This window comes from Monodelphis domestica, chromosome 6 (assembly GCF_027887165.1).
Source record: "Monodelphis domestica isolate mMonDom1 chromosome 6, mMonDom1.pri, whole genome shotgun sequence".
Classification (NCBI taxonomy): Eukaryota; Metazoa; Chordata; class Mammalia; order Didelphimorphia; family Didelphidae; genus Monodelphis; species Monodelphis domestica.
Window position 1 is genome coordinate 76,178,271 of NC_077232.1, and position 15,055 is coordinate 76,193,325.

General features: G+C 39.8%; 1 protein-coding gene and 1 long non-coding RNA gene across 10 annotated transcripts in view; one reads left to right on the top strand and one right to left on the bottom strand.

Annotated features, from left to right (window-relative positions):
• Positions 1-15,055, top strand: part of LOC103096093 (uncharacterized) — a 118,105-nt gene that overhangs the window by 26,358 nt on the left and 76,692 nt on the right. The gene's annotated exons all lie outside the window — the stretch shown is intronic.
• CTBP1 (C-terminal binding protein 1) overlaps positions 8,325-15,055 on the bottom strand; it is a 558,787-nt gene continuing 552,056 nt past the window's right edge. For 6 of the 9 annotated variants that reach the window (XM_056803644.1, XM_007496866.3, XM_007496868.3 and 3 more), the window contains 2 exons: positions 12,523-12,640; positions 8,325-9,384 (listed from right to left, as the gene is read on the bottom strand). In XM_056803644.1, the coding sequence (XP_056659622.1) occupies positions 9,198-9,384; positions 12,523-12,640 (305 nt within the window). In that variant the 3' untranslated portion in view covers positions 8,325-9,197. The remainder of the gene's footprint in view (positions 9,385-12,522; positions 12,641-15,055) is intronic. The other 3 variants (XM_007496867.3, XM_056803648.1, XM_056803646.1) reach the window with 1 other exon arrangement.

The following is a 15,055-nucleotide window of genomic DNA, read 5'->3' on the forward strand; positions in this document are numbered from 1 at the left end:
TTGAGGACCATTACTTCAATGCTGGTGGAGTTGGCTCTGTCGAGGACTTCCTGATTGGTGATTCGGTCCTGCCATCGGATCCTCATGATTGACCGGAGGGAGCATTGGTGGAATTGCTCCAGCTGTTTCATGTGCTTCTGGTACAGTGTCCATGTCTCACAATCGTACAGGAGCGAGCTGAGGACCACTGCGTTATACACTTTGAGCTTTGTCGCAGTGCTTACACCTCTGTGTTGGAGTACTTTGGAGAGGATCCGCCCAAGTGCCTGGCTGGCCTTTTGGATCCTGGCATTAATCTCGTGGTCTAGGGACCCATCAGGTACTTGAAGGTGTTGACGTTAGAAAGCTGCATGCCATCGATTGTAATGCATGGCTGGTTAGTTGGCCTCTCTGGTGCAGGTTGGAACAGCACCTCTGTTTTGCTGAAGCTGATAGTCAGGCCAAACAGTTTTGTTGCAGTGGAGAACCTGTCCACAATGGTTTGGAGATGAATTTTCTTGGTGGGCCATGAGAGCACAGTCATCTGCAAAGAGAGCTTCCAGGATGAGTCTCTCTGTTGTCTTTGTTTTTGCAGTCAGGCGGCAAAGGTCAAATAGTGAGCCATCCAGTCGGTATTTGATGTAGATGCCCAGGTCTAGATCCATCACAGCATGTCGTAATACCTGGGTGAAAAATAGGTTGAATAGTACCAGAGCGAGGACACAGCCTTGTTTCACACCATTGGAGATGTTGAAGCGATCGGAAGTCTCTCCACCAGATAGGACTTCCCCTGTCATGTCGACATGAAAGAGCTGGATCAGTTTGACAAATTTTGCTGGGCAACCGAGCTTCCTGAGGATCACCCACAACGCGTCCCTGTTCACTGTGTCGAACGCCTTTCTCAGGTCTATGAAGACAATGTAGAGACTCAGGTTCGGCTCAAGGCATTTTTCCTGCATTTGCCTCATCATGAAGACCATGTCGATGGTGCTGCGATCTGGTCGGAAGCCACATTGTGATTCAGGCAGGTTCTGCTCTGAAACAGATGACAGGAGTCTGTTGAGTATAACATGGGTGAGGATCTTTCCAGCAGTGGAGAGTAGTGAGATGCCTCTGTAGTTGTCACAGGCTGCTCGTGAGCCTTTGTTCTTGTATAGGGCTACGATGGAGCCATCTCTGAGTTCTGGGGGCATGTCTTCCTCTTCCCATATGCTGGTCAGTACTATGTGGAATGCCTGGAGCACCTTTCCATTTAAGGCCTTGTACACCTCGGTTGAGATCCCATCTTTACCGGGTGCCTTGGCTGCACTCATTTGTTTAATGGCTTTTTGGACTTCCTCTATTGAAGGAGGGACATCAAGTTGTTCAATGGAGTGGTTTTGGGGGATCTGGTCAAGGGCGCTTTGGTCGACTGAAGAGGGTCGATTGAGAAGCTGACTGAAGTGTTCTTTCCACATGTTGCTGATGCCTTTTTTATCTTTTATGAGAGTGTCACCGTCAGAGGATAGCAAGGGAGTGGTGGTGGGTTTTGATGGTCCATAGACAGTCTTGAGGGCACTGAAAAATTGTTTGTAGTTTTTCATATATCAGCAAAGCGCTGGATTTCTTCTGCCTTTTTTCCCCACCATTGGTCTTGCAACTTCCTGATCTCACACTGGGCCATGGCTTGGAGAGACTTGAATCTGTCCTTTTTAGGAGCAGAGTTTGGGTTATTTTGCCACTCCATAAAGGCTTTGTTCTTCTTGCTCAATAGGTCTTCAATAGCAGTGTTGTTCTCGTCGAACCAGTCCTGGTGGTTGCGTTGTTTTGGGCCTAGGACTGCCTTTGATGTTTCCTTCACTGCATCTCTGAACTGGTTCCATTTCTCGGTTGAGCTTCCAGTGAGTAGTCCCTTGGCAGACAGCTTGTTGTCCAGGTAGGACTGGAATGTTTGCAAATAAGATGGATCTATAAGACGACTCACATTGTAAAATGCGCGAACTGTCTGGGCACGTTTTGGATGGCGAGGCGCAATGCGCATTTGAAGAGTCCCTCTAACCAATCGGTGGTCCAGCATTCAGCTCCTCTCGTGGCTCTGGTGATCTTTACATCCTGGATGTCTCGATGGCTTACAATGATGTAATCAATGAGATGCCACTGGAACACAGTGTTCGTGATGGTGAGTTCAAACTCTGAGCATTTGCTGAGTAGCAGTAGGCCGTTGTTGTTCATTTTGCCCACACCGTGTTTGCCGAGCACTCCTTAATGGGATATGATTGGGGTTATAAATGCTAAATTATCACCCTAGTGAAAATATCAATAATATGGAGATAAGTCTTGACCAATGATACATGAAAAATCCAGTGGAATTGTGTGTTGACTATGGGAGGGAGTTTGGGGGAAGGGGAGGGAAAGAACATTATATTTGTAATCCTGGAAAAATACTCTAAATTAATCAATTAAATAAAAAAATAAAATAAAATAAAAATTTTCACTTTATTTACCTTTTGGGGCTTCTCTTTTGTTTCGTATATGGCCTTCAAATTTTTTGTTTAGATCTGGCTTATTCCTCAGGAATGCTTGGAAATATTCTATCTTATTGAATGACAATTTTTCCCCCCGAAAGAATATGCTCAGTTTTGCTGGATAGGTGACTGGATTGTAAACCCAAATTTTTCACCTTTCTGAATATCATATTCCATGCCTTCCAGTCCTTTTATGTAGAAGTTGCTAGGTCCCAAGTGATCCTGATTGTAGCTCCATGGTAATTGAATGGTTTCTTTCTGGCTGTTTGAAGTATTTTTTCATTGGTTTGGTGGCTCTTGAATTTGGCTATTACATTTCTAGAAGTTGTCAATTGAGGATTTCCTTATGTAGGTGATCTGTGAATTCTTTTCATTTCAATTTTATTTTCTTGTTCAAGGATCTCTGGGCAGTTTTCTTTGATAATTTCTTGTAACATAATATCCAAGGTTTTTTCTTCATCATGACTTTCAGGTAATCCAATGATTCTCAGATTGTCTCTCTTAGACCTGTTTTCTAGGTCATTTGTTTTTTCAATAAGTTATTTGATGTTTTCCTCTGTTGTTTTTTTTTTTTTCATTACTTTTTCTGCTTTATTGTTTCTTGATTTCTCAGGAAATCATAAGTTTCTAGATGGTCAGTTCTGATTTTTAAGGCTTGGTTTTCCTGTCAGTTTTTGGTTCTCCTTCAATTGATTCATTTTTTCTTGTATCACTTTCATTTCTCTTCCCCACTTTTCCTCTACTTTTAATAATTGGTTTTTGAAGTCTTTTTGAGCACTTCCAGAATCTGTGTCCAATCCTTATTTTTCTTTGGACTTAGGGTGTGTTTCTTTTGCTTTCACTGTCCCCCTCTGTGTCTGTACTTTGCTCTTTGTCTCCATAAAAAAAAATCTTTTAGAGTTAGGTACTTTTTTGATTGTTTGCTCATTTTTCCTATCTGATTTTAGGTAGTCTCTGTTTTCTGGGGAGTTGGGGTACCCTCTTAAACTTCAGTCAGAAGGACTTTTTAAAAGAGCCATCTAACAAAGGAAGAAGCTTTTAAAGTGAATTCCTTTTCACTATAGGAATCTAAGGTTGGGGTGGATTCCTGCCTGTAAAGTAGAATTTAGAAGGAATTCCTACAGAGGATTTGAAGTATAGGACCTAGAGGAACCTTAAAGGTCATTGAGTTCAACCCCAAGGCAAAGTTATGCCAGTTATGATCTGTGTGACTTTGGGCAAGTCATTTAGACTCTTGGGATTTCAATTTCCTCGTCAGTAAAATAAGAGGGTTGCATTCAATGAGTTATAAGGTATCTTTCAGCTTTAATTCTATAACTACTCTTTGGATCTCACTGGCCAACTACTTTGAAAACACTTAAATGTATTATTTTTCAACTCAAAAACTCTCCACTTTTTTGTAAAAAATAGTATGTGAGACTTTATTAGATACTTGGTTAAAATATAAGTAAACTATATATAATCTATGACATTCCACAGTTTAGTAATTCTGTTTAAAAATAAAAAGGAAATCAACTTAATCTGGCATAATCTGATTATTAAACTAAACTGAACAAGTATTTGTTGTTTTATAGGGACTAATCATATGCTATGTGTCAGGTACTCTGTGTACTCCCCACCACCACCACCAGAACACCTTGGTATTTTTTAACCCCTTACCTTCTGTCCTAGAATCAATACTGTGTATGCCTTCCAAGGCAAAAGAGCAATAAGGGCTGGGCAATGGGGTTTAAGTGATTTGCCAAGGGTTATGTAGCTAAGGAAGTGTTTGAGGTCACATTTGAACGCAGGATCTTCCATTTCTAGACCTGATTCTCTATCCACTGAGCCACCTTTCTTGATGAAGCAATGCAGGGTCTGCAGGCAAGATCACTGCCTCCTTTTCTGCATGTTCACACCATTTTGATAATATACTCTTGACTTTTACAAAGAATTGAAGCCAAGCTTATTTGACTTTACTATAAGCTCTTACTCTTTCATGGACAAACTGCTAGAAAAAATTGCCTACATTTGGTGGCCCCTGGTTCTGACCTCCCTTCACTTCTCAATTCTTCATAATTTCCCAGCTGACTGCTCTTCTACATTTCCTCAATGTCTTCAGAAACTCATGTTCAGGCTCACATAGACTCTCAAACTGCTACCCTCTTAGCATCCTGTGTTCCTGGGGTCCCTTTCTCCTCTCAGATTCTCTGTTTGAGGAGGGTGCTGGGAGACATCTCATTCTCCACCTGGCTTCAGGACTTCATCATGCCTCTGTGCTGGGGATCCTTCCTAATGCCTTCTTCCACTTCCATTTTCAGTCCATTTGAGGTGTCTCCCTCCCATTAGACTGCCAGTTCTTTGAGGGCAAGGTTTATCTTTTGCCTTTCTTTGTACCCCAAAACTTAGCACAGTGCCTGACACATAGTTGGAGTTTTAATGACTAATTGACTTTGAAGTATGGCTTTCCATCCCCATCACTTCACACTCTCCAAAGGTACCAGCAATCACTTAAATGGTAAATCCATGGATGTTGCTCAGACCCCAGCCATCTTGCCCTGTCTTTATAGTTTGATACTACTGACCACCCTGTTCTTATGGCTACTTTCCTCCATGGATTTTGTAGTACTGCTTTCTCCTGAGTCTCTGGTCAATCTGGTCGCTTCTTCTCTCCCCCTCCTATACTTGTACATGCCTTGGAGCTTTGTTCTTGGTCTCTTTTCTCTCTCTACAATCTCTTGAAAACATGAACCACGGAAAATTTAAAAAAATAAAAAAATTGAATAACATGAAAAAAAAAGAAATAAAAATATATATTCTCTCTTGGTTATTTCATCAGCTACCATGGATTCAGCTATCATCTTTATGAAAATTTCTCCCAAATGTACTTTTCCAAATGTTATCTCTCTCCTGAGCTCCAATCTCCCTTTCTCTAATGTCTGCTGGACTTCTAAACCCAAATATCCCATAGGCACCTCAAAAACCAGTCTAAAACAACCCAAATATCCCACAGGCATGTCAAGAACTAGTCTAAAACAGAACTTGCTTTTTTAAATCCATACCTTCTATTTTAAAATTGATGCTGTGTATTGGTTCCAAGGCTGAAGAGTGGTAAGGGTTAGGGATGAGGGTTAAGTGACTTGCTCAGTATCACGTGGTTGAAAGTGTCTGAGGTCACATTCGAACACAGAACTTCTCATTTCTATGATTGGCTTTCCATTCAATGGGCCACTTAACTGCTCTTTCACTCTCTAACCCAAATCTCTAACTTTGATTTTTGGAAGGAGCATCATCATTCTTCTTTCCACTCTGGTTTGTAACCTTGTAGGCATTGTTGACCCTCATTTTCTTCTCCACCTCTCATGGCTACCATTGTCATATGGTAGGCACATAATAAATGCTTCTTTATTGACTGATGTTTAATATCTGCCAAATCTTGCTGTTTTTTTCTCCTACATTCTCAGTATCCCTTGCATTTGTCCCCTTCTTTCCTTTCACAACAACCATACTGGTTCAGTCCTTCATCACCTTTTGTCTAGACTTGTGACAAAGCAGATTTGCCCATGTCATTCCCTTACTTAAGAGATTTCCCCGCTCTTTTTAGAGTAAGATACAAACTCCAATTTGGTATTTTAAAGCCCTTTACAGTTTGGTTCCAGATTATCTTTTTGGGTTGATGACACATTACTCTCCCTTATTCAAGTTCTCTAGCCAAACTGGCTGGTCCTTACATGCTTTCTGCTCATGCCTTTCCACAGGCTATCTCCCATGCCTAGAATGTACTCCCTTCTCACCTCTAACTTTTATAACCATTAATTGCCCTCAAAGCTCAGCTCAAGGGCTACCCCTTCCAGATTCCCTGTGTTAGTGGGCCCCATACCCTAAAATCACTATTTTTGGGTTGCTATGTGTGGTGCTCATCTATATCACTTTTCTCATGTGTGAACAAATTTAAACTCTTTGAGGGCAGAACTCTTTACTTTTGTGCTTATATTTAATGCCTAGTGTCCGGCATATAATAGGTGCTTGATTAATATGTTTGCTTGCTGGCCAATAATTTTTCAATGGCTTTTTTTTTTTTTGAAAATCAGGATGTTTGCCCTTTTCCAATCCCAAAGTAACTCCTGTTCTCCTTGATCTGACTACTGTACTCAGCAGTCATATCTACTAGTTCTTTTAGGACCCTAAATAGAGTTCATTTAGGTCTGGGTTAGGGACTTGAACTTACCTAAGGCAACTGGGGTTCTCTTATTCCTTATTACTAGTGTTCTATGAATCTTAAGATCTGCATCCCTTACATGGAAGTAAACAAACTGTAGAAGAGAGATTAAGGGATATGACTCCAAGATTAAAGCAAAGCAAGGGAAGAAATAGTTTTAAGAATTCTCTCACTAATATGAATTTTCATTCAAATGCCAGGTCCATGTTGCCCTAGTTGGATATTCCCAAGTTTCTTTTAGGCATTTCTTTTTACATTATTACCTCTCTCTTGGGTGATTAGGTGGAACCAGTGGACTGAGTGCTAGGCCTAGAGTCAGGAAGACTAAGTTCAAATGTGGTCTCAGACAAGCTGTGTGACCTGGGTAGGTCATTTAAGCCTGTTTGCCTCAGTTTCCTCATCTGTAAAATGAGCTGGAGAAGGAAATGGCAAACCATCCTAGCATCTTTGCCAAGAAAACCCACAAAGAGTCAGACATGACTGAACAACAATTCTTCTTTCTGAAAATGGCTGTGGTAGATAAATTTTTTTTAAAGGCTAAGAAATCTGATGAAATTGCTAGAAATAGAAAATTGGCCCAAAGTTGGTTCTGTAGAGTAAGGTTATTCACCTGGTGGATGAGCAGGTATTTCTCTGAGGTATTTATGCTAAATTCCTCATTCATGGTTTCTCCTCTTTGCCCGATGAATTTCTACTTATCCTTTAAAGCCCAACTCAAATGTCACTTGGTCATGAAAATGTCCAAGTTCTATGGCCAGCTCCTACTTCCCATCAGTCTTTGTGACAGTTTGATAGACTGGGGATCAGTGGTGCCAAGCTCATAGAAATGATCCCTGCAGACTGCATATTGATTTAGAAAGCGACAAATGAGCATTGTAGCATGTATTGTATTTTTATTTATTTTGTTAAACATTTCTCAGTTACATTTTAATCTGGTTCAGCTGCACCCCCTCTGGATGTGTTTTGCCTTTTGTTCATGAATGCAATATCTAAGCAGAGAGAGGCTTTTTGCTGCCAGGCCAGACAGAGAATAAGTAAATGGACTGGAATTCATTAGAAGGGAAATGGAAAAAAAAGAAGAATCAAATTCTCTTTTTCTCAAAAGTCACTGTCACCATTGAGGCCTTATGTCTCCATATAGGAAGCAGGTCAGAAGGCCCTGGAGTTGCTTCTACTTCCTGATTACCAAACACACCTTGACCCTACTTGAAGAGAAGGCCCATCAAAGACATGGGACTTTTTCTCTTTCTGAGACTCTCCTTCAATTTGAACTTGAGGCTCTGACTTCTCTCATCTTCTGGGAGAGTGCTGAATAGGTCCATACACTCAAGACCCTCAGATTTACTGCAATAAGCCCAATATTGATTGCTTATCAAAAGGAAAAGATTTTGTTATTTGTATTGAATTCAATGCCATTTTGTCTTCTAAGCATCTTTTTCATGTCTATATAATTATGGAGGGGAATCTGGCAAGGTGAGGCCTTATTTTCCAGCTTCTAAGAGGACCTTAGCAGCATATTGTTAGCACCCATGGAAAAATCTAACTTTCTCAAAATAAAACTCAAATGGACAGCTAAGAAATGAATGGAATGAAAAAAAATGGCTAAAAAGGAGCAGAAATAAAAATGTTACACACAAAGGATATTTGTCTGGGATTTTTATTTCTTTAAAATAATTCATACAAATGGTTACAGTCACAAACATGATTTTAACCAAAAATATTGCTAGCCTACCACATTACCAGGAAGGAATCAATGTAGGCGATGAAATGCTGCTACCCTTCAGCAGTCTAGTGCCTTTTCGCAAACCACCAATAATATATACTTTAACTGGTGACCAAAAGCACAATGCTCATTTATACAAAACCTCTGTCTTCCTCAAAATCTCATTGCAATGTTGTCTTCATTTGGAAAGAAGGGAAATTCATGCCCAAATCAGAAGAAATGGTTTTTCTTTTGTTTACTAAATTAGTCTAAAAAATAAGACAAGCAGGTAGAAAAAACAATGCACTGTGTGGCGTAGAAAGAAAAATGGGAAAAATTCATTGTCCTGAGAAGTTTGCCAACTGCCTCATTTTGGGGCATGTTTTAACATATAAAAAAAAATCATCTCAAAATTGGTTTTCTGAATGCCTCCTTTTTGCTTTCTTTTTTGTTGACAGCTAAGCAAACAAATCCTTTTTAATGTTCTAAAAACTGTACACAGACAAGTACATTCATGATATAATTAACTACTAACTTCTCTTGCTTAACAAAGAACCCATAGGACACAGAAACAGTGAAATCAGTCCACTGGACAGGGGACAAACTACAATTTATACGGAGGAAAAAAAGTTTTCCAAATCTTCTTTTCACCTCCCACACCTTTTGCCTTTTATATCTGTATATTGGACCAGTTTCTAAAACAATTATGGTCTCCTGTAAGTTCATGGTTTTGCCTCTATTCAAAAATCCAGATTTTTTTCCACGTCATCTTCAAAGTTGAAAGCTCCAATGTTGGGAATGCTATTTTCTTAGGCTACAATTGGTCACTTGGGTGGTCTCTATCAGCTTCTGGTTTGACAGTTTGGCCAGGGGAAGGAGCATGGGGAGGATGGGCCACAGTGGGGAGCCCATGGGATAAAGACATGGCGCTGGGGACTATTCCTTCTACTGCCGCAGGGATGCCAGCTGGAGCCACGCTTACCACACCTGGAGGGTACCTGCTGGAAGAGGCAAGAACAACACAGGGTAAGGATCCTCAAGGGCTGTTTGAGATGCAGAGCTGTGCTGACCTATATGACCTCTCTTAGAACCACTACATGAGGTTTGGCAAGCCAAAGCTAGGAATTCTGGGGAAAAGGAACATTATGCCCCTCAAGTGTGATGGTCACATCAGTCCTACTGTTTGTGCATGGCATGACTCACTCTCCATCATCTATATTTGGATCTTCAACTTAATCACTGGCTGTCTTCCTCTAAACCCTAAGTCTGTTGTTAGGACCCATCTTATCATATGCACATGTATTAAGGAGACACAGACTCATTTTAACCCAAGTTTCCACAAAATAAAAAAAGAAGAAGAGCAATTTATTGGATGACAACTGCTAAAAAGTTCCCTGTGAATCACCCAGGGATTCAACAGTATTTGGGATGTTAGGCCTGAAAGCCCCTTTTCAGCAGAAGGTGGGTGAGTTCACAGGGCTGCCTTGAAGACACTGGCCATGCACTTAGATATGGGATCAGCCCTGTTAGTGAAGAACTCTAGGAAACTGTACAATCCAAGCTCATTTGAGAATTCACTCTAAGATGGAACAGCTTTTACTTCTGGAAAATTCCTAAGGGAAAATGCTCTTAAACTGAAACCATGGGGCCAAGGGTATATCTCAAATGCCCCCTTTCTGGCTGAAGAAGCAAACATTTTCAGGTAACATTAGCCAAACTTAGAAGTATTCATCACCTCTAAACTTGGAAAAAAACTCTATTAACAAATTTTAAAATTACAAGTATATAGTATGTGCTCAGCTATCATTCCTTTAAAGATCATGTGTCATTGTGTCCTTCTATTGTCTTCCTCATCTTTCTTCATAGAAAAGTGGTCATGACCACCAGGGACCACTTCACTTGACTTTGGTAAATGTCTTCCCTCCTGCTTTGGGGGCATCATCTGCTGGTTTCAATTGAAACAAAAGAAAATATAAATGTGGTCAGTTGGTCTCCACTATTTTTCCATGTCAGCCCGTGGTTGTGCACAAGCTGAATGCTTGTCCCACATCTCATGCAGTGGTGTGTTTACTGACCCCATATATTAGAGACTGTTTGCCCTGAGGTGCTGCTATGAGTACATTAAAAGAATAACAAACTGTAGTTGTCTTTATTCTTTGGTTCCAGAGATTGAACCATGATGTCTTAAAAAATTAACAATAAAGCACCCTTTTCATATATTAATATCTCCCCAAATAAAAGACTAACAGCTTCTCCTCTATATCCTCAACCAACAAATTACTCACCGTGTCTAGGCCTATGTAGGTGGTAGCCTATCTACTGCTGGCCTTACCTTAGCTAGAATATTTAACTGGAGATCCAGGCTGATAATCGAGAACATTTAAGTAAGAAACGTTCTACTCCCAAGGGAAAATAAAGGGGACCCTTTATAACTTCTGTTGTTCATGTTATGGAGTTACTTTGAACCACATCACTGCTTTATTATCTTTTAAAGAATATAACCAAGATTCTTTGATATCATGAAAATTCCACAGTAAAAATGTCAGAAATGTAACATCCTTTTCAAAATCTGCCTTTCTGAAGTGTGACTTTCCTTTCCTCTTGAATATCCCCTTCCCAAGAAGAGTGGTAGACAGAGGAGAACGTCTTCCCTGGGCCCTGATTTGTCCCCTAAGCTGTGGAACTTGTAGCTCTAAGAACAGGCACACACATCTCCTAGTCACCAGCCAAGAGAAGCCCAAGTAACACACCTTCTGCCCTTTGTACAATGACCAAACACCAGAGTAATTGGAGAAATGGCCTTCTGAGATGCTTGGTGATCATGAAGACTTTCATTTACCTTTGTGGCAATATCTAGAGGAAGTTCAGGGAAGGGTCCTATTGGTAGCCAGCATCTGCCAGCTTTTCCTGCTTAATCTTACAGTAGCTGTGTAACTTCAATGTGCCCTGGTCAAACTGCTGGGTCAGACCTGGATTCAGTCACATCAAATATTGTTTTAAGGAAGCAAGTTGTTGTTGCCAAGGTTTGGCCATCTTTTGGTATTAAAGATTTCTTGGTTGCCAATATTTTACTTTGTAATACACTCTTAGGGTTCACAGTCTTTTCTGGCCTAACTTTGCATGATGATGATGTTTCCCCCTCATATATTACTGGAAGTATTTGTTTTTTTGACCAAACAGGAACAGACTATTATATTAAGTTTATATAGCATACATACAGGAATTATAAAACTAAAAGGGATATATATCTATGTCTATATATATATGTGTGTGATGTATAAAGCTAAAGATCATTCTACTGAACATCCCCTGCTTGGAAACATACTTTATTTTTTTTCCTTCTCCAGCTCATTTTATTTTATTTTATTTTTGGAAGTATTTCTTGAGTGTCAAATTTCTAAGTCTTTAATTAATATTGGATGATTACAAAAGTTTTCACCAAAACACTAGCCAGCAGGTAATGAAGATTCTTTTGGTCACAGCAATTGATAAACTGCCTTCCTCAAGGTATAAAAGGGTTGTGATCAACAATAGTGGGAAGAAATGTCTACTGTGATAACATCACAGATTCCTAGAAAAGAGGCAGCTAGGTGGCCCTATGGATGCGCATTGCTGGACTCCAGAGTCAGGAAAACCTGGTTTAGTTAAAATCTAGCCTTGGGCACACAGGAGCTATGTGACTCTGGGCAATTCACTTAACTGTTATCTTCATTTCCTCATCTGAAAAATGAGGATAATAAAAGCATCTACTTCCCAGATTTGTGAGAATAAAATGAGATAATATTTGTAAAGTACTTTGAACATTAAAGCATTATATTAGTGCTAGCATAATGAGATAAGAAGCCAGAGTGTATTTCCCATATAACAAAAAGAAAGATAAAAATATCTTATGTTTCACATGTATATCTGCTATCCCACAAAATACTGGGAATGTTATACTCACTTAACAGTCTACAACTATTCAGTCCTCTTCCATGGGCTCACCTGAATCAACTTTTTTCTTCTTATAGGACTTGAAGGGAATAATAGTAGCTTCTAGAGAACATTACCTTGATGTATTCCTTCCCTTGGATTGGAGGGAGTACAACCTGAATGAAGGAGAGCCCCATCTCCTCAGTACAGATTTTCCATTTACTCACCTATATGCGGCACCATTAAGCTCTGGATGAACTACTGCTGGGTCCATACTGGCCCAATGTGTAGCTGCAGTCAAATGATCTTTATTAACACAGTTTTTCAGGCTGTCTGGAATACGACCTTGGGAGAATGGAGGGAAAGGCAGGAAACAAACAATGAATCTGTTTTAAACTATTGATTTTACTCATTTTCATTCCATAGGCCTAGATATGTTTATAATTTACTATTTGAACCCTCAATCTGGCATTCATAGTTTTCTCCAATTATTATATATAATTATTATATTCTTTTCAATGTTTCATAATTACCATTAAAGACCGCTTTTAAAAATGTATTCTTCTATCATTTTTATCTTCAGAAACCTTGTTCTGATGGTTTAAGTACAATTTATCTCTAGAAATAACTATACTTATTTTCTTTAAAAATGCTGCCATGGGGGCAGCTGGGTAGCTCAGTAGATTGAGAGACAGGAAGTTCTAGGTTCAAATTTGACCTCAGACCTTCCTAGCTATGTGACCCATTGCATAGCCCTTACCACTCTTCTGCCTTGGAACAAATATACAGTATTGATTCTAAGATGAAAGGTAAGAGCTAAAAAAAAACGTTACCATACCAGTGCACCTTTTAAAAATTTGTGGTAAATTGAATGTTTTCAAAATCTTTGAATTACTGTTACTTGAAGGCAAGGGACCAAGGCCTAATACCTCTCTGGAGCTACTACCATGTGACCTGTTCAATCCCAATACAATGTCCAGTCCAGTGCTGAAGGCTAGCCAAGGCCTTCTAACATCACTTGTAGAGCTAGTCCCTTTGTTATTTAATTACCAACTAGATAGAAGTAAATTACCCTCAACCTCTCTCTTCCCCTATCCTTTGGAATTTCCTATCTACGATGAAGGAACTTCTCTTCACTCAGGCCTTTTTCTTACTTCCCATCTACTTGTTCTCATGAAAACTGTCATCTCCTAGAGGATTCTACATCACCAGCCCTTGTGGCTAGGATGTGCATTCAAAGCTGAACTTACACTAACACATTCTGACACCCTGGAACTCTGATATCCTTTGCTCCCCAATAGTGCTTCCAGACTCTCCTTTTGCCTCCATCATTCAGTAACTTCTCCTGCTTTGGAAATCCGCTCTTCAAATTTTGTCACTTTTGGTTGATCAGGTATTACTATTCTATTTGTATTCCCAGGGCTTTGCACATTTCAAGAGCAATTAATAAATGTTCCTTCATTCATTCTTTCAATCTCCTTTCTCAAGAAATTTAGCACCTGTCTCTCTGTCTTCTCTCCCTTAATTCTTACCCTTATACTAGGGGACACCAAAATTCACAGTAATGCTTCTTCAAACACCCTAACTCCCAACTCTTCAGTTCCCTTAAGTCCCATGACATATTCCTCCACTCCACCCAAGAGAGAATCATCACCCATACAGGTTTTTTCTAAGAGTCTGGCTGAGAATGAGAGGAGAAATTTGAGGTGATAACCTTAAGGGATGGTATGGTCAAGTGAAAGATGGAGGAAATTTTGGCATGTTTAAAGGAAGCAGGGAAGGATGCCTTAGATAGGGAGAGATAAAGAGGGAATGATTATAGGCTATGGGATGAAAGGTATGCGCGAAAGGGTTGGTTTTGGTAGGGACAATTTACAAGGGTTCCATTTCCTTAATCAAAAACTGACATCCCTCTGTCTGACCATTATCTCTATTATTACCTATTATTTCCCCAGGACTGTTGTGAAGATAAAACGAGGCATTTGTAAAGTGCTTCACAAACCCCAAAGCAATACAGAAGTGCAGGCTATTATAATTATCATTATCATTATTTACTGAACTAAGAAGCCAGTCCATTTCACACATCTCAAAGAGAAAGGCACGAATATTTTAAGTTTCACAAGTACATCTGCTACCCCACGAAAACACTGGGAACTTTATGCTTCAAATCCCCCACCCCATGAATTCTTCATTCCACTCACAATATCCAATCCTTCCACCCCTCAGTTCTTTCATAAGCTATTACTTTGCTCTGATTTGACTTTCTTCCTTTCTTATTTTTGACTAAATCAATTAAATTCCACACAATTGTCCTTATCTCTCAAACCCTCATTCCCAGAAGACTTCCATGCCCCATCTCTTTTATTCCTCCTATTCACTGGCTGACATAAATTATGTTATCTTGGTGATTCCATTGGGGTTTTCTTGGCATAGATCCTGAAGTGGTTTGCCATTTCCTTCTCCAGCTCATCTGACAGATGAAGAAATTGAGGCAAATGGGATTAACTGACTTGTCTAGGGTCATATAGCTAGTGTTTGATGCTGCATTTGAACTCATGTCTTCCTGACTCCAAACCTGGCACTCTATCCACTGTGCCATCTAGCTGTCCTTTTTTTTTCAGTCTAATTGCTAAAAAAAAAAAAAGCCATCTTCACTCATTTCACACCTACTATGTTTCTCACTCATTGTTTTACAATCTGGCTTCTGGCCTCATCTTTTAATTGCCAAATCTGATGGCTAGGATTGCTACATTTGACATT